General features: G+C 39.3%; 1 protein-coding gene across 10 annotated transcripts in view; it reads right to left on the bottom strand.

Moving 5' to 3' along the window:
- The window catches only part of PTPRM (protein tyrosine phosphatase receptor type M), a 512,931-nt gene that overhangs the window by 7,067 nt on the left and 480,325 nt on the right, over nt 1-25,539 (bottom strand). For all 10 annotated transcript variants that reach the window (XM_075744400.1, XM_075744401.1, XM_075744406.1 and 7 more), the window contains 8 exons: nt 15,355-15,471; nt 10,572-10,726; nt 10,133-10,268; nt 9,406-9,555; nt 8,763-8,936; nt 6,258-6,389; nt 3,037-3,162; nt 1,054-1,217 (listed from right to left, as the gene is read on the bottom strand). In XM_075744400.1, coding sequence (XP_075600515.1) covers nt 1,054-1,217; nt 3,037-3,162; nt 6,258-6,389; nt 8,763-8,936; nt 9,406-9,555; nt 10,133-10,268; nt 10,572-10,726; nt 15,355-15,471 — 1,154 coding nt within the window. The remainder of the gene's footprint in view (nt 1-1,053; nt 1,218-3,036; nt 3,163-6,257; nt 6,390-8,762; nt 8,937-9,405; nt 9,556-10,132; nt 10,269-10,571; nt 10,727-15,354; nt 15,472-25,539) is intronic.

Raw genomic sequence — 25,539 nt, 5'->3', positions numbered from 1 at the left:
TCATTTAAAAGGATTATATTAGAGCTTTTTCTTTCTTTACTGCCTGGAAGTGACGCATGTGTGATGTTGTACAACTATTTAATATCATCAGCCACCTCAGAGATAACAGTAATTTGCACTTCAAAAGGGTCTTTTCAGCTAAAGATCTCAAAACATTAATTAATCACACTGCACAATGCTCCTTTGATGAAAGTATTATTATCCCCATTCTACAGATGGGGAAACTGAAGAGCAATGACTTGTTCAAGGTCAGTGATAGTGGGAATTATTAATACACTCTTAGATTTTCCTCCATTGTTCTAACACTGGGACCCAACTTTTGAAAGTGTGTTAGCGTGTGCTTTTCCCGTTAGCATGTCCCTTCTCCATCATGGCAGCATCTTTAAACAGATGTTTAGAGGACGAGGGATACAACTTCAGGCACTGAAGATTCGGTCTCAAAAGATCGGCTATTGCTGAGGGCAAACAGCGTGTACAAGTATTAAGCCGTATCAAAAGAAGGATGGTGGCAGAGTGGATGAAACCCTGCCTCAGTGGAGCAGAAAGGTCACAGGGGGACAAAAATACATGCCATTACTAGAGAAAGATAAGGCAATTACAGGATCATCATAACTGGTCTATCACGCCACTTCTACTTCTGTGCTTTATGTCTGGAAGAGGAATCACCCCCCCAATACCACTTATTTCTACAGTCCTTATCTGTAGAAATAAAAGGTACGTTGTTCTGAAGGTACAGTTTTGATTTACTTTGAATAAATATGCACCTTTTCCATTTGCAAAAGTCACTGGACATCTTTATATAAAATAGAGTTAACTTGGACCCATCATCTTTTCACAGGGTTCTATCAAGGGACAGAGAGGGAAACTAATGACCCTCTATAACAAAATTATACAATTCCTCTTGTATTCAAAGCTTTTAAATGAGCAGTTGTATTATTTATCCAGTTCAAGATCAGACAGATGCCTCTTCACCTCTTCACAAATCTTTTAAAACCTGGTACAAACTCTGTAACAGTATTCCCTTACTTTCTCTCTTCTGTCTCCAGTACTTACAAGCAATGTACAACCGTGCGTCCCTCTCCCCCGTTATATTCTTCCTGCCACTTCTCCACTTGGCGGATGAGCTTCAAGAAGGAGCGTTTAGAAACTGGAGTGTCTCTGTACATGGGCCACCCCAGGAACTGGAACTGCTGCACCATCCGATAGCCATCTTGGGGCTGTAGAAATTGACACAAAAAGCATGAAAAAGAACAGCTTTTGTTTTGGGGTTAGGTTTTTTGTGTGTGTGCATAATTTAGATATTTGTAGCAGCGAGGAACGTTGTTCAAGCAGATCACCGCTGACAAACTACTAATGTAATTTCAACAGCCCTTAAGGAGTTAGGACTTTTAATTTCCAATGGAGTTATTAGAACAAGAGGTTTTAAAGGGAGTGCTATACAAATAGACTAGAATAGTGCAATGGTACAGCTGCAGGATCAAGAAAATAATTAATTAATAGCAAAGCAGAAACTTGTTAGCAATGAGGGAGCTGCAACACAACTTCAATTATATACCTTTTTTTATATGCTTCAGCATTTTGAAGAATGTTTGCATGCTTCTGTCTTTCTTTACAAGAAAGATCAAAACCTCTCAAGATATTTTGAAGCAGGAAACATTTAAAAAACCAAACAAAACTCTCAGATGTTTCCAGCTTATAAAAATATCCAACTACATTTTATTTTATTGTGTGCTACTGCAGCAGTCAGAACCCCTCTGGTGAAACATTACTGAACAGTTGCTTTACGGTGATTTAAAATAAAAAAGGAGCATAGAACAAGTGTCAGTGGCAGAAAATTACAGTCCTTTGAAAAGGGCATAATAAACACACACATACACACGCACACGAAAACTCTTTTTGTCGTCTAGGATTTGCCACTTTCACTTCTGTGCAAAGTGAGGGCATTTAAGTGCCACTTTCAAAATAAGCAACACACAGAAATGTTGATATTACAATTTTTCTCTAGAGTAAGAGGTAATAGGATGTAAGATTAACAAGATATGGGAATAAACCAAAGTGGATGCAGCATTAGATATGTTCTTCATTGGGTTTTGTCTCCTTTATGTCAAAATTTGGAATCTACTGATTTCCTGGCCAGTTTCTTTCAGCTGATGGCGCCACTTCCCAAAGCACATCAGCCCAAGCCAGCGCCCGCTAGAGCTCACATTAACACTGCTGGAGACTGTGTTTTTATGGCGCCACATTTGCTGCGAATGCAAGGCCTTCACAGTATTAAAGAATTACCTTGCAGCTTACAATCTGCTTCCCTGTTCGGATATTAGCATGTTTTGGGGTGTGTTTTTGAGGCCTTTCATATCCTGAAAGCTACTGAATCTCAGGGCGGTTCCCCACTTTTTTCAGCAGGGAGCGCTGCTTATTCCTAGCTACGGTTCTTTGGGGCTGGATCCCAGTCCATTGCAAAGGCTGTCTCCATCTGGATGGGAAGAGATGCCTGGTCCATGGTGGAATCTCTTTTCCACTCAGCTTGAAAGACATACCTTGTTTAGTCTTCTGTCAACTTCAGGAGCATAACGACTGGGTATGAGAACATACTTGTACCTCTGAAGTGTTTACATATACTGTGAAGTCTGATTAGTGGGATAGGATCTTCACTAAAAGCCTGGGACTGGTATTGAAAAACATAAAACATGCCTAGTATTGGTGCGCAGCTTGCTTCCATGACACAGGATACAAATAAGCAAGATGGCTAATTTTAAACTGCTGAAATAAGCACCGATTTTGGCATTTCTTGGCTACCATACAATCTGAACACTGCATTTATTTCATTTGCATTTAACACACTTGAAATACTTTTTACTTTAATTACATAGAGGCGGCTTTTTTCTCATTGATTATGGTGTGACTCAGTATTGCACCATTGCTTTCAAATAAATAAGCTGAGACTGGTTTTACGTGAGTTTTACTTTCATTTTTTGTGATTTGAGTGGAGTCAACTCATCTACTGAGACAGAATTGTTTTGCAAATAACATCCTTACTCTGGCTGCATTATAAATTCGGAATATCCGGCTGATTATGTCTTCTTCTAAATCAGCTGACACAAACTCCACCTGAATAGGACCGTGTCGGTGTACTCCATTTTCTGGCCAGTACTGAGGACACAGCTAGAGAAGACACAAACACATAAGAGCACAGTTAATCACTTTGAATTTCATGCTGCCTCAATATAGTTTTCTAGATGTTTCTTTGCGCTACATTTATTACTGAAATTCTCACACAATATCTTTATGAAATACACAATGCACCATCCTCCACCAGTTTCGAGCACTTCACTTTTACTGGTGCGGAACAAGTTTAAACAAATGCCTTTTCACTTAACTGAACATGCTATTGCTTGCCGCTCTACGGGCCATTCTCCGGTACTTGGAGTAACACGTTTCTGACACTCAATGTCAAACCCGCAATACGGTATGACAAGACAGGGGATCCTGTCAAATATTACCATATCTCAGACACAGCGTGAAGCCTAAAGACCAAAGGCCTGGTATCTCCAACTGTCCTGAAAAGTTGGTAGTAATTCAAGCTACATCAGAATGTGTGCTTTATACGATGAAGGGTGCATCAGTTCTCAAAACTTGGGACTTAACTTTCACATCTGTTTCAGCAGTGACTGACGATATTGGCTAGTATCAGCATTGCTTTGAATTTTCAACAACTGCTCAATTTCATCTTATGAATGCCACCTGAAAATAGTAATTATGCTTTCTTTAGTGCTCAGAAAACATTACTTCTAGGTATCTGAAGATCACGAAGTAATATTGCCATTATCTTGCACAGTTTTAGTGTCTAATAATATCACGATGGCTTAATCCAGGAACCAATTATCATCTGTGTTAGTACTTTAAAGATTAAATCAACACTTTGCAGGGAGGTTTTTGAAGCTAGGCTCTGCTTGTCCATTTTTTTCTATAAAAACCCTAATGATTTTTTTCCAGGGATATTTAGAGCAGTTCAAGTGTGTAGCTTTTGCAAGCATTCACCAAAATTAAGTATGAACTCATGAAATTCTGTTTGCTTGCAGAAGCATTGATGTCATATTTGGAACTTTATTTCATTCAGTAAAACAGCTGTGGTCTTCATTCTGCTGCCTTGCTGTTGGTGATCCAGAGCTGAGCTGACAAATCACATTTACTCCAGATGTTGTTTTCCATTTCTTATAACACTTATTCCTCAACAAAGCTGTTTAGAGATGACTACATTTTAGGAAAACATAATCATTTACTACATCAATTAAAAAGAGAACAGGGTCTGATTTGCAGGAGTTCACTTTAACAAGTTAAAACCAGAAATTTCAAGTAGGAAAATATATTTTCATTTATTTGAAACCCCCCACATGATTCAGTCTGCTGAGCAAATTGCTTTCCAAATATTGTCTAAATCTTACAGAAATTTTTATTATGAAATATGCTAGCATACAGGATAGAAAAATACAATGCGTACAACTAATGCAAATGCCAGGGCTCAGATCATTTAACATACGCACAAGTTAGTAGACGTCTTTCAAATATATAGGAATACTGTTCTAACAGATCTTTGAAAAATGCTTAAATGATAATAAGCAGAGCTGTTTGCTGGAGCTGTTTTAGGAAGCCAAGATTTTCAAGTTCTAAAGAAACAAAAAGCATTTAGGTCTGCGCATTTTGCATGCATGTGATGCTCACGACTCTCTTGAAGTCAGAGTCACTGTGAAGGGTCGAATTTCATTTCCCAGCAGAGCATAACAATCCACATAAATTGCAATATCTAAACAGAACTGTAAACACTCCATATATACATAAATAACAATGATAACTGTAATTGTTAATAAATCTGAATGTAATGCGTGTTTTTAATAAGCTCTGCCCTCTCTCCACTTCTGTTTGCTCTGAGGGTTTTGAGATTTATTCCTAATGAAAAGATTGTTACTCACATTAGAGGGAAAAGGTTTAACATACTGCAGAGGCAGGTGCATTAACTGCATATCCCAATAGCTTTTAAAAGCCTATGAGGCTAATAAATGCTTGAAATAGCCATGCACTATTGTAAATTCAAAACACAGCCCACAAATTAAAAAAACTCCGTTCAGCAGTCCCTAACAGTCTGACTCCCTTGAGTCCTTCCTTATTCACTCAGAAAATAATCTTAGACTCATGAATAAAAGTTTTGTCTTTCATTTCTGTTTTTCTCCCTGTAGACAGTTAAGGGCTTGGAATCAGAAATTCAGTCTTTAAAATAGTGTGTGGATTTTCTACGCATTCCTTTGAAAGACAAAACGAAGATTAGTATGTTTTAAAAACAAATTCTTCATGTTAAAAAGAAGTAAGAGGAAACATTTTTCTAAGTATCTGCAATACTCCACAAATCAAAAAAGATTCTTGATCATATCATGAATAAAAATGACATGCAGTCTCCTATAAAAAAAACAACAATTGCTCTTAACCAATAATTAGCGAATATTTACATTTGAAGAATCCAGATTACCACCGCGTTATTCCAACAGATGGCTGGTGCAGTTTGTTGGGACCAAGGAAATTATATCTGTGTAAGAATTTGGAATTGCGCAGTTGTGAGCCAGGCTCTAGGACGCTCAGTGATTAATGCTAGTGATTAAATTGCCAAACCAGTAGGTACGGTTTTCCAATTCTCTAAAGAACATGTACAGCATGCACAACTCTTTTGTAAGGTAATTACATTCCCCCACACATTTTGTTGCCTTGTTTTCTCTTCCGAAGGATGCTTAGTCTCCAATCATGTTTAGTTTCTATCTCCTTGCTAACAATGTCATTTTGTGCCAAACATAACACAGATTTTCATGCTGGGAACACCTATCGCCCAGTAAGCAGACCAAGGTCATTGACCTGTTTCAGGCTGTTGGCTTCTGTTTATGACTTTTGGCTATTATTAGTGTGTTTCAGATTTGAGTCAGAATTCTACAAGCATCATTTTTTGGTTTTTAGCAGCTCTTCCCAAAGCATGTTTTCTTATCAGAATAAATTATGGGTGTATGCATTTATGTGTGTGCGCATTAACATTTTGGTGGAGACGCTACTGATGGTCTGATTTATTCCTCTTTCCCTACGTGTATCTGCAAGGTACAAATAAATTTTTTAGTGTGTTAGTATTTAATGTTGTTTTATAAAACTAATTACGTCCTAAAGCTTTTCTGAAATGCTGAGGCACTAGCACTCCTCTTTTGAACGGAGCAGTCTTCTGGACTTACTTGTGCAGGATCCACATCGTTCAGCATAACTATTGAAGTGCAGTGATAATCTAGGACCAGTCTCCAGAAATCTTTGACAGTATTTGGTAAGGGATGCTGCGTAACTATAAAAGCTGATGGTTGCTTGTAGCTCTGCAAAGAAATAACAAGACGGTGAGAAAAATGGCAAGAGATAAAAATCCATTTAGCAGAATGCCAGTCATAGCCCCCAAATTTTGGGACTGAAAGCATTATTTCTATTTTCTATATAATTAATACATTGTTTCTATATAATTAATACATTTTTTCTATATAATTAATACATTCTCTTTTCTGAGATCCTATATGCTGCCAAGTTAATAAACTGTATTTGGCAGAATGTAACTTCTGCAGATGTTATGTTTCTGAAACTTACTTCATGCCACAGGCATAGAGTAAAATCATCAGAGGTTTTTGCCTCCAATACAACTCCTGCAAAATTTTGAGCAACAGTTTTGTATTGAGCTGTTAATGGACAGATTAATCTTGGCTGTCTGCACTTAGCTGTTAATTTGAATGATGCCTGTGAAAGGAAATACTTAGTTATTTTTCAGAAATATCGTTGAAGTTCTTGTCTTTCTGACAGCAGTGAGGATACCCAGGGGATAAATTTTAGTGCTCTCTGTTTTTTTCAGTACCAGAGCTGTCGTTGAGTGAGCTGTTTGGCGGAACTGTTCCATTGTGGATCTCATACCAGCATTTTCACTTACGTCCTCCTGGGTGTTGAAGGCCAGCATGGCCATACTGAGACAATTGTCAGGGGGGTTGCCATTGCCTTCATTAAGGAGGGCAGAGAAGCCTCTGCGTGCCCTGAACTGAAGTATTTGCACCCCGACACAGATACAATCTGATCAGCTATTTGCATCTTTCTTTCAGAGGCAGTCACTGAAGAGACCGCAGAAAATGAATCCAGTGTGTTTTGGGGTACAGATGAAGATAGGCAAGACTTCAGCTCTTTGTTTTGGTTTCAGCAAACTGCAATCAGCAGGTGTCAATGCCGCTGGTACATCAGTCAGCCACCTTCTATCCTACTGGTCCTGTCTTGCTGGAAGATGCATGCAGATGAGAGATGGTCAAAGAGCTCTCCATTACTCCCTCACTTAGAAGCCTCAGCAGTTTTTTTGGGAAAATTGTTCTCAAACTCATTCTAATACTGAATAATGCAAATTATGCTTGCTACCCCTTTTGCTTGAAGTGAGCTCTAAAGGTTTATATGAGGTGATCCAACTGCATCTCACCGATGCAAGTGGAGAGGGTGAAACGCATCATCTTGCCTGCTGGAGACGGAGTGTCCAGAGGGACAAATGTCTGCTCTTGTCCGTCAGTGCAGGGACGCTGCAGGAGCCTGGCTAGGGTGCGTCAGGTGGAAAGTGACCCAAATCACCTCCTCCCTCGGATCCTTTTGCCCAGACACACTTTTGGATCCAGCTCATTGTTTCAACAGTGTAGAAGGGAAGCATTTTCAAAGCAAATATTGAGGCACTGCTCTTTCTGAGCAGTACTTAATTTACAGAACAAAACAGTACTGAACTCTCCGGGAATGAAGACAATGTAATGGCAAGATTGCAAATTGCAGATCAAGGAAGCTCCGTTATAATATGAAATGTCGTTGACCTACTGTGAGAACCTAGAGAAGTCACTTAACTTTTGTTCTCACTTTCTCTACATAGATAAACATAAAGATAATACACTTACCCTTGCACAGGAGTGTTTTGAACTTAGGCTGACTTTACGAAAATGCTTTGAGAACTTGGACTGCTACAAACTGTTATTACTTTAGCTTCATTTTTCAAAAAAGGCCATTTACAATGTATTCGTTCTTTGCTAACCTCTGTTTTGTTGTTGTTCATGTGTTTGACAACTGTAATTACTATAGCTCTAAATTGTCAAAGATAGGCTATAAATATCTACAGACTGTAAGGGTGGTTTAAGTGTCTTTTTACTGATATTCTATTAGCAGGATTAGAATTATCATAGATGCATTAGAAAAAAAAAATTCTCCACACACGTGAAGAGAAACCATTCAGACGGAAATAAACGGAAAGACTGAAGTAATGGCTTGTGTATTATCTTGTGCTGACAGACAATTATTTTTTTTGTTAATTACCGTTTAAATTAGAAACAAAGGGAACTAAAATATTGCTGCAAACCTTATTATCCTATTTAACTGCCTCAGTGTCTTAATAGGTAACTCTTTTTTTCCTAGGCCAGATGGTTAAAAATTCAAGCACTAGGGAGAAAACTAGACACTTTTAATTTATCAAAACTCCCTAACTTGCTCTCTGAGCATGTCTTTGGAACCTTGGCTGTGACATAACATATGTGGGATCCTAAATGTACTTGGGAGTTTAAAGATTTTGTGCCATGTTTTTGGAAAACAAGCTAGAAGGATTTCAGCTTTCTTATGCTGACTCCACTTTCTGGCGTTGCTCAGTTTGGTGGGCTGCTTATTCCCTTTTTATTATTAATGATGTAGTGGAGACTTACATCCATCAGTGCAGCATTAATGTAGTTACTGCTCTCCCCATCTATCGTTATAAGGAAAGGCAGACATCTGTCTGGAGGCAGAACATCCATACAGCGATTCTTTTCATGATTTCGTGGTAAAAGTGCTATGCTGCAGTCTTCTACACGCAGTGTCGGAGTCACCATATTTAAAGTCTTTCAAAAAGAGTAAACAATACAACAGAAAAATTAACACAGCAGTGAAAGCATCCCAAAATATTTAAGAACAGATCAGCTCACCATTCAGTTTCAGTGGGAATCAGTATGCAGAGAAATGAAAACACATCACAGTCAGGAGGGTTTGGAAGGAAAAAATCCTGGAAGCATACACATCTGAAAAATAACCTCAAAGACAGCTGCAGAGTAACCTGCCTTCTGGAAAAAGGACAGCAGAAGGTGTTGACATACCTCCCTTGATTAAAAAGGGAAGTACTCCTACCCTATTGAATTCTTTTATGATTTACCATAATTCAATAGCAATTAGTGACATAGTATTTTCCCCCCCTTTTTTTTTTTTCCAGTCCTTCCCTTCCAGGCCTGCTCCAAAATTCACATGGTAAAAAGCAAGCACTTAAGCAGAAGTCTTCAGTATAGCTGAACTGTATGGCTGCTAGCCACAACTTACCCTAAATTCCTCTTTGATCTGGCTGGAGTTAGTCTGAGGATCCAATTTATTCATTTCGTAGTAAACAGACCTAACTTGAGAAGCTGGAATAGATGTGTCCCCACAAAGACAGGCTTCCAGGATAGCATCATGGATGAATACATACTGTTCCTGATAAAGAAATTAAAATAATTACTGTCAGAGAGAACATATGCTATTAGAATTTTGGTTAAACCCCCCCAAAAAAACCTAATGTGGTTGCCCCACTAATTGTCTCTGACTTTAACGTCACTGAAGCAAGACCAGAAGGAACAACAGCAGGTAACAAAACTTTATCCCATTCATTCAGAAATGGATACAGAGGGATTGGCTCAAACTAGTTACAGTTACAAACAGAAGTGCAATAATACTCCACGATAAAACTCGAATGTTTCTGGTTTCCTCATTTCTCTGCATAGTTCTGTAGGTGCTATCACGAACTGAGCTTCAACAAGAATGAATCTTCCCTGGAGAGGAAACACTCATGATATTGCTTTTTATAAAAGCCATTGTGAATCTTAACTGCAGCATAACTAGGCACTTGTTTGGGCAGCAGTTCTTCAACTTTGTGTGTGAATTATTTTCTGCATATAATTGAATACACTGACTTCTGGATGGTGCCAACCACAAAGAACCTCTAGTTTTATGGGCTAGAAGAATATTTTTTTCTTGCAAAGCATAAGGCAGTATTGCAGTAGATTAACAATACCTCGGTCTGCACCATGTTAACTCTCCGAGATCGAAGCTCTCTCACGCAATTGTATATGTCTACAACACCTTCTCTTTCTGCCATATCTAGCATGATGTCAATAACGATGAAGCATCCAGTTCTGCCAGCACCAGCACTAAAGTAAAAGAAGAGCACAGTTAATGTTCAGCAGTGTACTGGAAAAATGTAAAGCACAAGGTTTCATCTTGCAGGTACTTGACCAGTGGGATGATTACTGAAATTAAGCCTTGCATTTAGGCATTTGCAGAGTTTCAGACTCATTTTTTCCATTCTTTTTCTATATTTTAGGTATTAAGTTATTGTGAGTAGAGCTCCAGTGGTTTCAGGAAGCTGTGTGGGGATTACACAGCGCAGGAGAAGCAAAAGAAGGTCCTGAGTTTAGCGGACAACACAACAAAGGGATTTCTGTTCTGCCTACCTGCAGTGAACAACCAGAGGGCCAGCATTTGGTGGGCTCTTGGATTTGACCTGCCGTACAAATCCCAGCAGGCCTGTTGCATGGTATGGTACACCGTGGTCTGGCCAGCCAGTGAAGTGAAACTGCCGAATTTCTCGAATCTCATGAGCACCCCTCTGTTGAAAAGACAAGGGTTGAAAAAGAAAAAACAAGCTGGAATGTGAAACAAATTGGACGAGAGACATCGTAGGAATGTAACTTCAGAAGCTTGAGCCTTGCTGAAAAAAATCCCCCCCTACCAATGCCCCTATCTCTGTGGATTGTTGGAGAGCTTTCTCATAGCAGGAGAGCAAGTCCAAAGGTTACGTATCAACTGGTTTCAAAGCCTGACAACAAAATTGACTAATTTAGCACTAGATTGGTTAGAAACTTTTAGCAACAAGATAGACGTTCCTCTTTATATTTAAGCACTGGGTTGCTTTGAAATCTGTGGCCTTAAGATGCATGCCATGATCACAGAACAGGTCAGCAGGAAGGCCATGAATATAATATAGCACAGATAACATTTTTTTCCCCCACTGCTCTCCCCAGGAGTTTTGCTGCTGACTTCGGGGAACTACAATTTCAGCATAATTTTCCTTATCATTTGTCTCCTTCATTGGTCTGAAAGAAACAGCTGAATAGTAAGAAACCTATTTGCACCTCCAATCATAGGGGCTGCGTTTGTAGCCCTCCGCATGCTCACCCCTCAAGTGATTTGCCACAGCCTACAAGGATGTGGATATGGTAAGACAGGTATGAATGAGAAGCCGACTGTGTAAGTAATTTCCCATGTGACTTTCTGGAGCAGTCTGGATATTAGAGGTGTGTAGGCTAAGTTTGATTTTCTTAGTGCTTGTATTTCCCCTTTCCCCTCTAAAAATGTAGCTGCCAGTATTTTATTCTCATTAGAAATCCACAGACCAGAGGCCATCATACATATTTCATAAGCAAACAGTAAAATTATGACATATCATGTCTAGGCTGGACTAAATGTCAGTGATATTAATAACCGGTGGTTTACAGTTTTTCTTCTTAAAGATGTATTTCCTGTCTTGAGCTGGTTTGCATATAAAAGGTCTAATTCTCTTTGCATAATGAAGTAATATAAACTTCCTAATTTATTGCTAGTATGCAAGCTGAAAGAGTCTGGGATTTTCAATGGTTGAGAAATTTTGGCTGTGCCAGGGCTACGTGACTGGAGTGGGCTTGGTGTATTTTGGAGTCCTGCTGCTCTGACAGCTCAGGCTGGGGGTCTGTGGAGACTGGGCATCTGCTCAGAGGAATATCCATGCTCATCTCCCTCGGAAACTGCGACACAAAAAGGCAGGCAAGGGAGAAGCTTGAAGAGCGTATGCGACACTGGTGTAGACTGAGTGGATCACACCCTTGCAACAGAAATGAGCTTATATCCTAAAAAACAATTTTAAAACATATTGAAACCCAGGAACAGACAAAGTAATTTGCATTTTAAGACAGTCCAGCAAACATATTCAAATATGATTTGGTCTCCGTACTCTGGGGATTTTAGAGTGTGTTAGTTAACACATCTTTTCGCTACTGTAAGCAAGGCCTCCAACTCCGTAAATAGCTGTGCGTAGGTGGGGTATCCATATCCCAAACACTTTTATATTGCTCATGACAACTGCCCACAATCCTCCAAGAAACAAAGATCCCATACAAAAAAACAACGCCATGACTACACAAACGGAGGACTGAAACGAGTACCCCACACAAATTCTTCATGCTGTACGCAGCCTTGATTTTCAAGCAACTTACAAGAAGTAAACTGCCCCTCCAAAATAACGCGCCCAGCTGTTGCACAGATCAGGATACATCCTGTGTATCTTGTGCATCAGTTTTGAAAATGCCGTCTGTCATACTGACTGCATTTTTGTCCATTGTTCGTAACACTCAGCTACTTAGAAAAGGTTTTGCATATAGGGTACTTTTATAATAAGTCTGCTTATTATACCTACAAAAGAATGATATTCATGTCTGTAGCTTCCCTGCTGGTTTCTAAACCCAAAATAGCAACACAACTGCATGAATCATAAAAGCATATGCTCAGCTTGGGAAGACTCTATTTTGTACTTTTTCTTTCAGCTGAAACAAACAGAAAATGGTGTACATTTGCTAACAAACCCTAGGATGTTAAAAAACACTACAAATACTTATGGTGCTGCTGTATGTTACTATCTGAGTAATTCATCTGAGTTAACTGTTGCGCTGTAAAGGAACTGCTCCAAAGGAACTGCTTATGCATACAACATAAAGCATATCTAGGAAGTGGTCTTCAGAATCAGAGTGTAATTTTGGATTCAATTTTCTTATCATTATCCCCCTACTCCTCAATAATTACCAAATAGCTATTTAAAAAAAAATTAAAATAACTGATCAATTTATCTCCAAACAAATCAACTTCTAAATTGTATTTTAGGAGCAGGTATGAGATGTTCATCCACAGACAGAAAAGATGGTCAGAAGGGACCTCTGGAGCTCTCCAGTCCAACCTCCCCCTCAGAGTGGGTCTATGGCCAACACTAGATCTGTCTAGCTGAGTCATGACGACCTCCAAGAATGGAGATTCCACAACTTTTCTGGGTAACCTGCTCGAGCACTGCACTACCCTCCTCCTGAAGGAGTTTTTCCGGTGCAAGCTTTCCATGCTGCAACTTCTTGGCCATTGCCCCTTGTTTTGCCATCCACTACCATTGAAAAGAACAAGGAGAATTTGGTGCCCCTGATTCTTTCAACGTCTTTGAAGTAATTGCAGGCAGCAGTTAGATCTTCCTTACCCCTCCTCCTCATCTCTACCACACCGGACAAGGCCAGTTCTCTTAAGCTCCCCTTGCAGCTCATATGTCCTACATCCTTAATCATCTTGGATGTCAGATGTTGTCCAAAGATGTCACAGCCTGTACTGACACATGGGTTAGTCCACTTAAGGCACAGAATTTTGCATTTTTTCCTTGCCGAATTACTAGTTTCTGTTGGCCAAATCTTTAAGTCCTTTGGAACTGAGGCTCCAGTGTTCAGCATTTCAACACCATTCTTCACTTAGTATTATTTGCAGATTTGCTTAGGGTGCACTCTCTCTCATCGTGCAGTTAATCTTAGAGAGTCTGAAAAGTATCAGTCCCAGTAGATCAGAAATATAAACTTGAGAGAATTCTGGTGGAAGAGATGTACAGACTTGACCTTCCAGTACCATTGGAAGAGTTAAAAAATATGGAAAATAGGGTAAAACCAAATGTACTTTACTCAAACTACACTGACACTGCTTTTAGAGGCTTACTGAAAAACTACCAACTATTAAAAAGCAGTGTCTAAATGAAATCTTTTCAGATGGAGATTTTTTTTAAGAAATAAAATGTTTAGTGCCTTTTATCTCTATCTGTTCTAATGCACTTATTCAAGACAGTTTGGTTGTGATCAACTGTAAAATCCTCTAGGTCTTTTTTTCCAGTCCCAGTTAAGAAATGAAAAGCTAACATCAAAGCATGGGCTTAAAATTTGCAGAATAGAAATCAACCAGTGCTTCATCTACTTCAAAGTGTAGCCACCGTTTCTCATCTGTTTATTAAAAATATCTAAATGCAAGGAAACAACAGACTTGAATGGCTTCGATGTACAATATGTATAGTGGTAAACATGATACAATATTTCAGTTCATTCAAATCGCATAATTCTATTATCACTACCCTCAGGTCGCTGTATGGATGCATATTTAAGTATTAGATTGAAGAATAAAACAGGAAAAAAACTAATTCCTTTGTTACTGAAAATGTATGTACAGAGACCCTGTTGGGTCATCTTTTTGGTAGTTTCATCTACTTGGGTGCAGGATTCTTTGATGCTAAAGATTATCTATCTTCTTCAAAACCATAATTGAATACCATTTCATCATTAGAGAGAACCAGTATATCACAGGTACTGCAACTAAATCAAAAGGAGTTTTCTAAGCTAATTAGTTGAAAATCTGCTCATGGTGATACTGAGGGAACTTCAGTGATGTCATTACGAATATCAAGTCTTCCAAACAAGTCCTTTCCTTGTTGCTCTGCAACTCAAATGAGTCTTGATACATATACTTAAAAGACTTCTGTCCTTTAATGAAATCTGAATAAAACCCCTGAATTGACACAAACTGCATTTGTTAATTGTATGTTGTCCATATATTGCAAGTTGCTTGGTAGAGCTACAAGATCTAGTAAGCATCAAATTCATGGCATCATTCTAATAAACAGTAATACAACGCACTGATTGGAACTCTCCATATAAAGACGGATTCCACAAGAAAAGTGAAATTGCCTTGAGAAGAAAATGACTGTGTTTCAGCTATGCCTCTGCAGACCAGGAACACACCGGCCCAACAGATAACAGTATTCTCCACCATGGACTTCTGAATAATGGTGCATACAGCCTCTGGTACAGACAGAAAATGATTGTAGGGAACATTAGATGGGAAAACAGCACGAATGTGTTTTTCAATTGATTGCTGGGCGAGAGGCTTCGATTTCTCCTAGGCAAGGAACATCACTTTTTCTAACTCAGGCAGGGACCAACAGTGATGGAAAGCACAGAAAAGTTGCTGCATTTAAAGAAAAACACAGTTTACCATAAGAGGGCAGTAGTCGTTTACCCAAAAAATAGCTACAAAACCGGGATGTCAGTCAAAAGATTTAACTTTCCCAAGTTGAATCTGTATATAAGTTACTTAGGCAGATACCATTGTATTTAAGAAAACAATTTGGAAACTTACCTTTTCTACTGCAAATGTTCGAATCACATATTCAGCCAGGAGCTCTGTTTCTATTAGGGTAACTTTAATGTCTTTATATATCTCTGTGTCATCTGGCCAGTATTTGCAGCATTTGACCTTTAAAAAATACAAAAGAAATTAAGGTTCATTTATTTTAGAAGGTTCATACTGAATCCATTCTGTATTCTGTGCAATGATTTCTGTTTTAAAATGCAGTCACATGCAAAACAGTCACATTTTCTGCACGTGGAAATGATTAATGTTTAAGGGACATTGCCTCTTCTTTTTTTAAAGACAGCTTTCAGAGTCGCAGGTGAGATTGGTGTTGTGGTTAGTGAAGTAAGGCAAATTTGTATGGAGCACCAGGGATATTTATACCCTGCACAGCTCAGTTACAGTAACTGTTCATTTCCTGTGCTTTCCGGGGCAGGGTGTGCCCAGAGGGACAACTACCACCAGAAGGTTTTTTCCCTAACCTCTAGTTGGTGATTTGTCTCAAAAATATCTTCTTACCTTCTAAAATGAAAATGTGTTTTTTTCGGACAGGAAGGATCTTCTCTACTGTTAGAAAAGTATCAGTTTTCTCAGATTAACTTTCCAAAGGAACTGATGAGAGGTCAAATGGCAAAACTCAACACTCGAAGTCAAGAGATGGATTCTATGTCTGGGCTTTAACACCAATTCACGAGATGACTCCAAACACTATGCCTGGGATTCATCTCACTTAGCTCAAACTAAGATGAGTAGAATGGATGCCTTCTACAGGTGCCTTTATTTTTAACTGTGGAAAGAGTCTAGGCACCTTTGCCTAGGTGTTTGGCTTCTTGATGGCTAAGGTTAGGGGAGATGACTTCCCCCTTCCCCTGTACTGATTTCAGTAGGCTTCTGGAGCTGTGCGTTCTTGGCAAATTGATCCTGGGATATGGAGATGGAAAGAAAGTGGGGTTTGTGAACTGTATTTCAGATTTTCTGAGCCCTGGTGTGGTCCACATGGGACAGACTTCAGAGTATTTAACATATTCAAACGTGCACTATTATTCTGCTATTTTTTAAAGTGAGTGGTTGTGGGGACTGTATATGATGTAGATAGTTGACAGACTTAAGAATTTCCTCCTCCTTTCCATTTGTGTGGACAAGACATTGCGCAGGGAAGCCTACACATTACTTACATCTCTCTCTCTTATTCTTTTCTATCACAGTAATAGCTATGCTATCACCACTGCATCTGGCCATCGTCCAGTAGTGCAGTACGTGCTAGGAGTAGCATCTGTTATACATCTGCTGCATGGAATGGTTTCTCTCTTTCTTTCACCGAAAGGAAAATGTAAATGGGATCTTTTAATACATGTGAATCTACTGGTTTACTTAAATATACACTTAAATGGGTCGGGTAAAAACCCAAAACACTTCAAATATTTAATGGAAAACTGATAGAAAAATAAAAAAAACCCAAAACTTCACAACTGGTAGAGTATTTTGCAAACCCATGTTCATGCCAAAATATTTGGATTACTATCTAGTCTTGAGCAAAAGGTAGAACTGATGAACGTGCGTATAACCATATAGTGAAAACTGTAATGCATGATTCAAATGATTTATTTATATAAACTCCAGGTTCAGTATATAAAGGATTATGCAGAGAGTCCTGTCAGGCAGAAGAAAATACTTTCCTCAGAGTCTGTTTGAAGTGACGTAGCTGATAATCACGTACAACCCCTCTTTACTGTCTGGACAGAAGAGAGGTCTTGCCACATCAAAGTAGTAACATCAGCTGATGAAATAAAAAGTTTGTCCAGGCAGAGTCAGTAGTTCCAACCCTTTTTCTGACTCTTTAGCAGGATAAAATTTAAATCTGAATAGAATTGAGCTGAAGGGCTGGAAAAACACAGTCCCACATCAGGATCCTCTTCAGAGAAAAAGAGTAGCCTGGTCGTAAGTCCTGGCTCCCAGCCACAAAATTATACAAGCATCCTACCAGCTTATTCCTGCTTACACAGCTGATGGAAAGCTCCTGGAGCAGAGCTGAAGTTCAGGTAGCTATAAGCAGGTTTTTATTTATTTCTGTATGCTTGTCTTCAGACCTAGTAACCGCATTAGTATTGGCTAAGAAAAATTCTTTACATTCTTCACATTTCATCTGTTATTAAGCATGGTTTCAGGACAAGTGGCAAACACCAGTTTATACAGTTCTCTTCCATAGCGAGCGGCTTGGAGCTGGGACACTGAACAGTCCTCGCAGTGCTCAGCACTCCTCCAGCACGGCAAGGGGAGCAAGACTGCTCTCGCCACCCCCACCGCCATGCTCACCAGCCCGCAAGCTGACGGTGGCAGTGTGGATGAGAAGGTTTCCACCAGCCAAGGGCCAAGCCGAGGGCCAACCCCAGGGTGCCTGAACGGCACGATCTCTGGCAAACGTGTATTCGTCTCTAAAGCATATCTATCAGCTGTAAGCAATGAACACCCATTTCAAAAGCATTAAATGTTGCTGCAAGCAGTTTAGTAGTTGCTGCTGCTATCTATTGTTGCATCTACTTGATATTTATTCAGATTTTATCTTGTTTGCATATATTTCCAAAAATCCTCTGGTAGAAGCTAAGTGAAAAACATTGAATGCTCAGTGTTTTGTCTGTGTTGTTAAAATAATCCAGAAAATTCACATTGTTCAAAATCCCTTAGGCCAGCAAACTGACTCTTTCATAATCATTGCCAGCTACTGTCTGAAACAGGGTTTTCCTACCTGTGGCTAAGATGATTTTTCGACTCTCCGTGCAGAATAAGGCAATTCACACTGCCTCCGGACTGGAGCAGTCCACTTACAAGCCCATCTCTGGAGCCGATTCCCTTTTCCTGCCTGTTCACTTATCCTTTCCATAGGTGGAACCTGAACCACACGGAGACGGCCAACGCACGTAGGAAGGGAGCAGCTGCAGCAGTGATCCTAGTAGCAGCACTACTGATCAGCACGTCTCTCTGTTGCTAACTTTAGCCTTGTTTCTTTCTGATGGGTGCCTGCCATCCTCAAAACAGCTCTAGTTTTGTAAAATAAACAATCGGGGAAAAAAACCACCCAACCCTGGCTGAATTAAATTGCTCAGCCTTGAAGGAAAACATGCCTGTTTCTAACTTGGTAAGTCTAGACAGTCTGGATTATGACTAAGAACTAGGGACATTTAGAAAGACCAATTTAGAAGAACACAGTCCCCATCTTCTTATGCCTCAACTGTTGGATTTGCTTCCACTCTCTTTTTAAACTTTATTTAAGATGATCCAGTGGAATAATTAGGGAAGCACTGGGGGATGTTGCACAGAAGTTATAGCCTTTCGTGCCTCGTGCAGCTTGAGCCCGGCGGGGCCTTCTTACTCTGCTGCACAGGGGATTTTGGGCACGGAGCAGACTGGAGCTGAGCAGAAGGATCCATGACAACACAATTTCCTGAAAACTCTCCCAAGTGGAACAGGGGCTGTAACAGCCATGGGAACGGTGCCAGAGCCGCAGTCAGAGCCACAGACCAACACTAAATGATTCACTCACTGGGAGGAAAAAAACCCACAAACCAACCCACTTTTTTTTTTTTTTTAATTCAGGCTTTTTTCCTACTTTTGGCTCTTGTTCTGCAATGCTGTTGCACGTGCTGAGCTCTAGACATGGGAACTCTGTGGACTCCTGATGAGCTAAAAGTTAAGTAAATGCTTAAAGACCAGTCTCCCATGTTCTCCAGGACCTCTCAAATAATTGCAAAGGTGTCTTGAAGACAGAAGTAGCTTAAATAGTGTAAATCAAAAATCACACTTATAAATGTTTATTGGATCAGGGCCTTTATTTGTACAAGGAAAGACAATTGCAACAAAATAGAATATGGTTTTACTCATCAAATATGAGAAACACTGCTGGTAACATATGTTTGTTCATTTTTTCTTTTTAGCACAGCTTTAGCTACTGTGACTTGATGAATCTCTTTCCCTTTTTATAAACATTTGGTACATGTTTTAGAAAAAAAAACCCTTCTAACAGAAGGTTTAGCTAAATAATTGATACATGAATCCAGAACTGAATATTAAATGCATTGGTTTTTTTTTTTTTTCACACAGTTGCCACCATAACAGTAAATATCGTTCACAAAGTAGAAAACATAATTTTGAAATCTCATCTGAGCAGAACTATAATTGAGAGTTTGTTCAGATACACCCTACATTTATATCCTAACAACATGCCAAAAAATACAGATGTTCATCACAAGATGAGATAAAAGGGTGATTGCCAGAGACATAATGAAAATGCTCCGGTTTAATCTATTCATCCCAAGGTACACTGTCCAATTGTTCCAAACATGTTTACTTTACTAATAATTTTAGAAATTTGGAGAAGACAATTATCTATTTCCACCCCCCTAGCTCCATCTCCCAGCAAAATAGTCTAATGTAAGAAACTAAGAATTAAAAATGAAGGTGGAAAGTTGTTGTTGCTACTTCTAAATATAACAAACAATGTAGGCAGTGGATAGCTAATGAACAGAAATTGTGACTTCCGAAGCTGTATATTTAGCCATTTGGCAATGTGACATATCTAGCTAAAGGCAGTATGAAAGCCAGGACAGTAATTCATTTACTTAGAGGTTTGGAATAGGATGAATATTACAGAATTAATATGTGAGCTGGCTGTGAAATATACTTTGTAGTTCACACAGAACAGTTTAAATTACACTGATTATTCAAAGTTTCCAATTTCCTTTGATTCTGAAATATCTTAGCAAAAAGGTGATATAACTGGCTATGCACTGCATGGATTGTCGTTAGTGAAGAGCAGTATTATATAGTCTAATTTAAAATTAATCCTGAACTAAGTAATGATGATAAGTCAGGCATAAATTTTGAAGTGAAACCTTTAGGATATAAAATGAAATAGCCGACCAAGCTCACCAGTGAAAATTTTTAACAGATTTTTACAGATGTAGCTAGGATAACATAATATACTTTTATTTGGCTGACTTGAAGTAAAAGGACATCCAATAAACGAAAGTATTTTTATTTAAATGCTTTTCAAACAAAAAATGTACTGTGATTTAAGAACATTTTCTAAGTTATAAAACAACCTTTGACAGAAGGTAAAACCCAGTCTTTCTTTTTTAATTTTCTTTGCTTTTGAGCAAGTCAATTCACGTATAATTCATTTTACAGTTTTCTGAAAGAGGTATGGGAGAGTATTGAGAAATACAACATTTAAGATACTCTTTGGCACTATCAGATCAATGGGTCTGTATAAAGGCAGCCAGAAGTCTTTATGTTGTTCACAGCTCCCAGAGGGGGAGAGATGTCTCCAAGAATTTTACTAGCTCAGTCTAACTTATTCCAGTGACGGCTCAGAGCTGATATAATTCTCCACCTTTTGCTGCCCTGTGTTGCCCCAGCAGCGCACTCCTAGGTTGCCTGGTGGATGCACTCTCATTCAACTTCTGCCCAGAATTGCTGGCTTTCTGGACATGTCCAGAGGTAGCCATACACTAATGCCTGAGGGAATGAGTATGATCCCTTTGTTCTTAAGAATCAGGTATACTGTTAGCATGCCATCAACCTGGTAGCTTGGGTTCGATGAAATTATGCCGACAGGCCAAAGCCATGGTGTGGCCTTCCTTTGGCCATAAAAAAGAATTAGTCTAGAAGAATTGCTTTAAGGTAAAGGTAACCCAAGGTAAAGCTGTTGCAGTGTTCTTGCCTCCATTGCTATACCAACAGAAGAATATGGATAGCCTCTATTTCATTGCTTATGTTTAGGCAATTCTGTCTCCCACTGGTCATTAAAAAAGGCTGTAACTTAGTGCACCTTACTTAGTACAGCTCCGGAGGAAAAAAGGCTGAGCAGAGAACACATGAGAAAGGTGGTCTCATGCCAAGATGAAGGATGGTTACAGGATTAGCTGGAGCTCCTCAAAGCCTGTCTTAATCCCTTACACAACTGTTAAATCATGGGCATATTGCTCAGATCCTGTGCTCCGAGGACCTGATGTGCCTGCATCGAGCAGAACAGCCTGTGCTCTGAATCATGCTTCCGTTCCAAGAGCAAAATCATGCCATTAGTTGCGCTACAGAGCACCAACAAGTTAGTGGGTTGCCTTCTGCCTCTAAAACCTGATCAGCTGAGGTTAGGTTAGAAAGCATTACATGTTACTCTGCTGGGTAAGGTAAAACTGCGTTGGTGCCTCCAGGATACTTCTTCCTTCACAGAGAGACCGAGAGATTAATTTCATGAGACTGCTGAGGTGAGGAGACTTGCAGTGATAAAGCCATTTCGCTAGCTCCGAAATTTAAAGAACTTGAAACCCTCTTTGCAAACTGTACTTATACTTGCATCCTACACCTTGGCAGCATTTCAGCAGCTAGCCCAACAAGGGGGTCGATGCATTTGTGTATCCTTAAACCTCTTTTATTTATTTTCAAAGTGAATTATCTCAACTGCATTAGCGAGCATTAAGATATTAATCTCTGTTGATTAACATTCTTTGAAACATAGCTTTCTTTTACTGGAAATGAGAATGCATCAAAACACTGAGAGCTGAAACCGTGTCTGCTTTGAGTGACGTGGGACAGTGCTGAACGCTTGTAGGTTGATGTCCTGTTTGATGATGCTAACGTTGCTAATTAGGGGACATCTTTATTAAATGATTGCAGAGAGTCCTTCCTTCTCTTTCCTGAAGAACAACAGCCAATTTTTTTCCCTACGGGCTCCTCCCCTGCTATGTATAATGGAATAATGCCAACTTGTTATTTCTAGTTAGAAGTCTAGAAAGCTGAAATCTGTTTCGACAACTAGAAGGATTCCCTGATTTGAAAGATTAACAAGAATTTTAAATTGTGTTTGTTTTCTTTTTTTTCTCATACTCTGTGAAAGTGTAAACTCTATCTAACAAAAGATACAGGAATTACAGTGAAACCAAAAGTAAACCAACAGAATATATAATAACATATATGTATGATAAGCACAGGTCCCAGGTTTTCTGGGAAAATATGATTAAAAAAAAAATTTTCTCTGGATGGGGAAGGGACACTATTTATAGGTTTTAGAAGCTGGGAGTAGAATCAACTAGAGGTAGGGAAGGGTTTCATACAGCAACCTTTCCCCCTCTCATTTAGAAAATGTGGTTTCTTTCTTTCAGTAGAAAAGATAAAATGAAGTCTTAGTCACCAGTATGCCTACAAACTCTTTGGCACACCTCCTAAGGAGTGCTAATGCCAGTATCCTGAACTAATTCCAATGTAGGTAATTTGGTTTATTACATTTAGAGGCAATTTCAATTAGATAGAGTGTTCTTCCATTTATACTAAATACAAATGTGCTGTTTGTGAGACATGCTAAAGAGTTACTGTGTTTCACCTCTGCAGTATCTCTGTAATGGGTGACCTGAATCTTAAACACAATTTGAATGTAACTTTGTTTATTAGTGGGTTCTTGCGCATGGAAGATTCTCAAAATTTGTAAAATGCATAAGTGCAAGAATAGCTTTGTGTCAAAAAATTCCTTTTTTATTCTAAGAATAGGTGGCAAGTCCGTTGGAAATTTTGCACAGTTTTTATGTTGCCGGAATTTCCTATTGGTTCTTGCAGTATGTTTTCACTAAGAAGTCTTTGGATAGGGCTTTATTTGGGAGTTTTTCCTGGATATCTAATGTCTGCCTATAACAGAAACAAATCATCAGGTGGATCTGAAGAAGACCTGCTTCCACATAACGAGAAACCACTTCAGAAATCTCTTGAATGCCAACCAAGGCTGCACATCCTGAGCAGCCAAGGCCCAAGCACATGCATGTATGACTGCTTAGGCCTGGGCCCATGCAGTCTTTCCTGAGAAGAACAACTCCTTTCTGACAGATTTTCTCTTACATCCGGGAATGCTTTTTAGCCAGCCGGCAACAAGGAGGTATTTTCTCTCTGCCAGAAGACCATCGTATGGGTCTCCTCAATGTCATGTGGACCCCAATACTCTTTTAAGCATGAAAAGTCAGAGACATCAACGTTTTTGCAGCAAGGCAGATGAGAAGGCCATGTATGTAACATGTCAACTGCAGGCCCAGTAAAACAAGCAAAGGAAAAGCTAAGCCACTGCTGTGTTCTTTCCTTTTCCGTATGCAGATACAGCCCTGCTGGCTCCTGGGAGGAAGAAGTCACCCAGGAGGAGTGTGAGATGGCTGTCAGGGAAGCACCACGCTCCTGAGAGGTAAGATGGCAGCGAGAGGCTGTTTCGGTAGCGCGAAGGCATGCGTGCAGGTACAGGGGCTATTTACCAGTCTATGGCTGACCTTCATTCCGCTGTTTGTGTCACAGCCATTCTGTTGTAGTCAACCTTGCCTCCTTTCAAAAAAAAGGGGCTTTTGTGTCCTTATTAACACTATTAGCACTGGCTGTTTTCTAATTCTGGATAATAATTGAGAAACTCTAATTACTGTAATTACTATGCTCCTGAGGTGAGGTTTTATTTTTTATAATTATTTCTAGTGATTTTTTTTGTAAATACTTTGTTATATTAAAAGCATGATAGACAATCATGAGTCCTCCAGCGCATTTATATATCAACCACCTCCACTGAATTTCATCAGTGCATTTCACCATTTATTAATCAGATATTACTCAATTTCTTCTGCCTCAAGCAAAAACAAGGAGTGGGAGAGAAAGTGACTACTGACAAATGACAAATGATGTGACATGCCAAGTTTGATTCTGCCAACCAAGTATTAGTACCAGCCCAACAAGAGCAAAGATGGAGGTGACAGCTAGATGGCACAATTGAATATATTCTAAATCTTCGCGACCTTCTTCTTCTAACTCTTTGAGGAGGAAAGAAGTGTTTTAATGTGTGCAAACATTGAAACACTTCAAGAAGCAACTTGAGACTTTGACCAGTACATAAAGACCTTGATCCAGTTCCCATTGCTTTCCACACAAGGATCCAGCTCTGTCTTTTGGAGTCTGTACTCCAGAGCAGTCTCTTGGAATGAGCAAGATGTTCTCTTGTGTATATTTTCCCATCATTCCTACACTGGTGGGATAAAAAGTTTTGCTTCTTCTAGAATAATCCACCAGATTATGCTCAGTCTCTCAGGAAAAGATGTTGTCTGAACTTACCCTACTATCTTCAGTTGCTCTACCACTTACAAACATGACCATGGAGGTCTCTTGGATTAACATAATCCAAAATATATTATTTTGAAATACCTTGTGGTCACATTGATATATTTTTATGAGTCTTGGTTTTGCTTTTTTCCTCTTGGTGTGCGGTTTGGAAAATTCTGATTCTTGCACTAAAATGTAGGCATATTATACCATTAATTACTTGTCATTCCTTTTTGTGAACTTCATTGTGAGTGGAAAGTTGTTGACCCCAGCATGAAGACGGACTTTTTTCCAAGGCTGCTTCAAGGGCTGCTTATTTGTTCAGATATTTTGTAAAAGTTCTTATGTCAACCTAGGCCAATTTTAACTAAAATCCACTTCATCATCTGTTATCAAAGAACTGTTCATGCAACTCAGCAACGATTTTTCTAAATGACTGTGAGACCTCATTTAGATTTTAATAAACAGTCACATTCTAATGAGGTCTTCATAAAACTGACTAAATATGTTTAGAAATCATTAGCTTAAATTACCAGTACAAAAGTCTCCTTAGGGAGCCCTGCAGATTTTGTGATAAGACTTCTGGCAGATGGATTAGTATAACAGCACAAGTGAGTTCTGAATTTCCACACAAGCAGTGTAAATGTGAGTGACTGGGTAACAGGCTACTAGATAAAGAGCTTAATGTCCCTCAGGTGGGTTCATTAAAGAGAGAAAACAATCAAAACACATTTCTGTGCCATTTAAATACCAGGTGCACAGCAGTCTGCAGGTGCCAGAAACATTGACAAGGGTCCCTTGCTGGAACACACATGAGCTTAAAGGGATGCACGGTTTTGACAAGTGTGCCTCAGATAATGACAGATATTGGCAGATGTACCCGGACCCTGCTGGAGGGTAATGCGGGGACTGAGTCATTTGCAGCAGGTGCTTGTGTTAGGGACAGCCTCATGGTGATTCCTCCATCCGCAATTAAAACAGTCCTGATGCATAATGCTCCAGGGCAAGAAGCAAGTTCCTAGCACTGATTTAATGACTATCCAGCCAGTCCTGGTAAACAAATACACATACGCCCCCTCAATGATT

This window comes from Balearica regulorum, chromosome 2 (genome assembly GCF_011004875.1).
Source record: "Balearica regulorum gibbericeps isolate bBalReg1 chromosome 2, bBalReg1.pri, whole genome shotgun sequence".
In the NCBI taxonomy this organism is placed as follows: domain Eukaryota; kingdom Metazoa; phylum Chordata; class Aves; order Gruiformes; family Gruidae; genus Balearica; species Balearica regulorum.
Note: the sequence above shows the minus strand (reverse complement) of the source record. Positions and strands in the feature narration are given on the sequence as shown.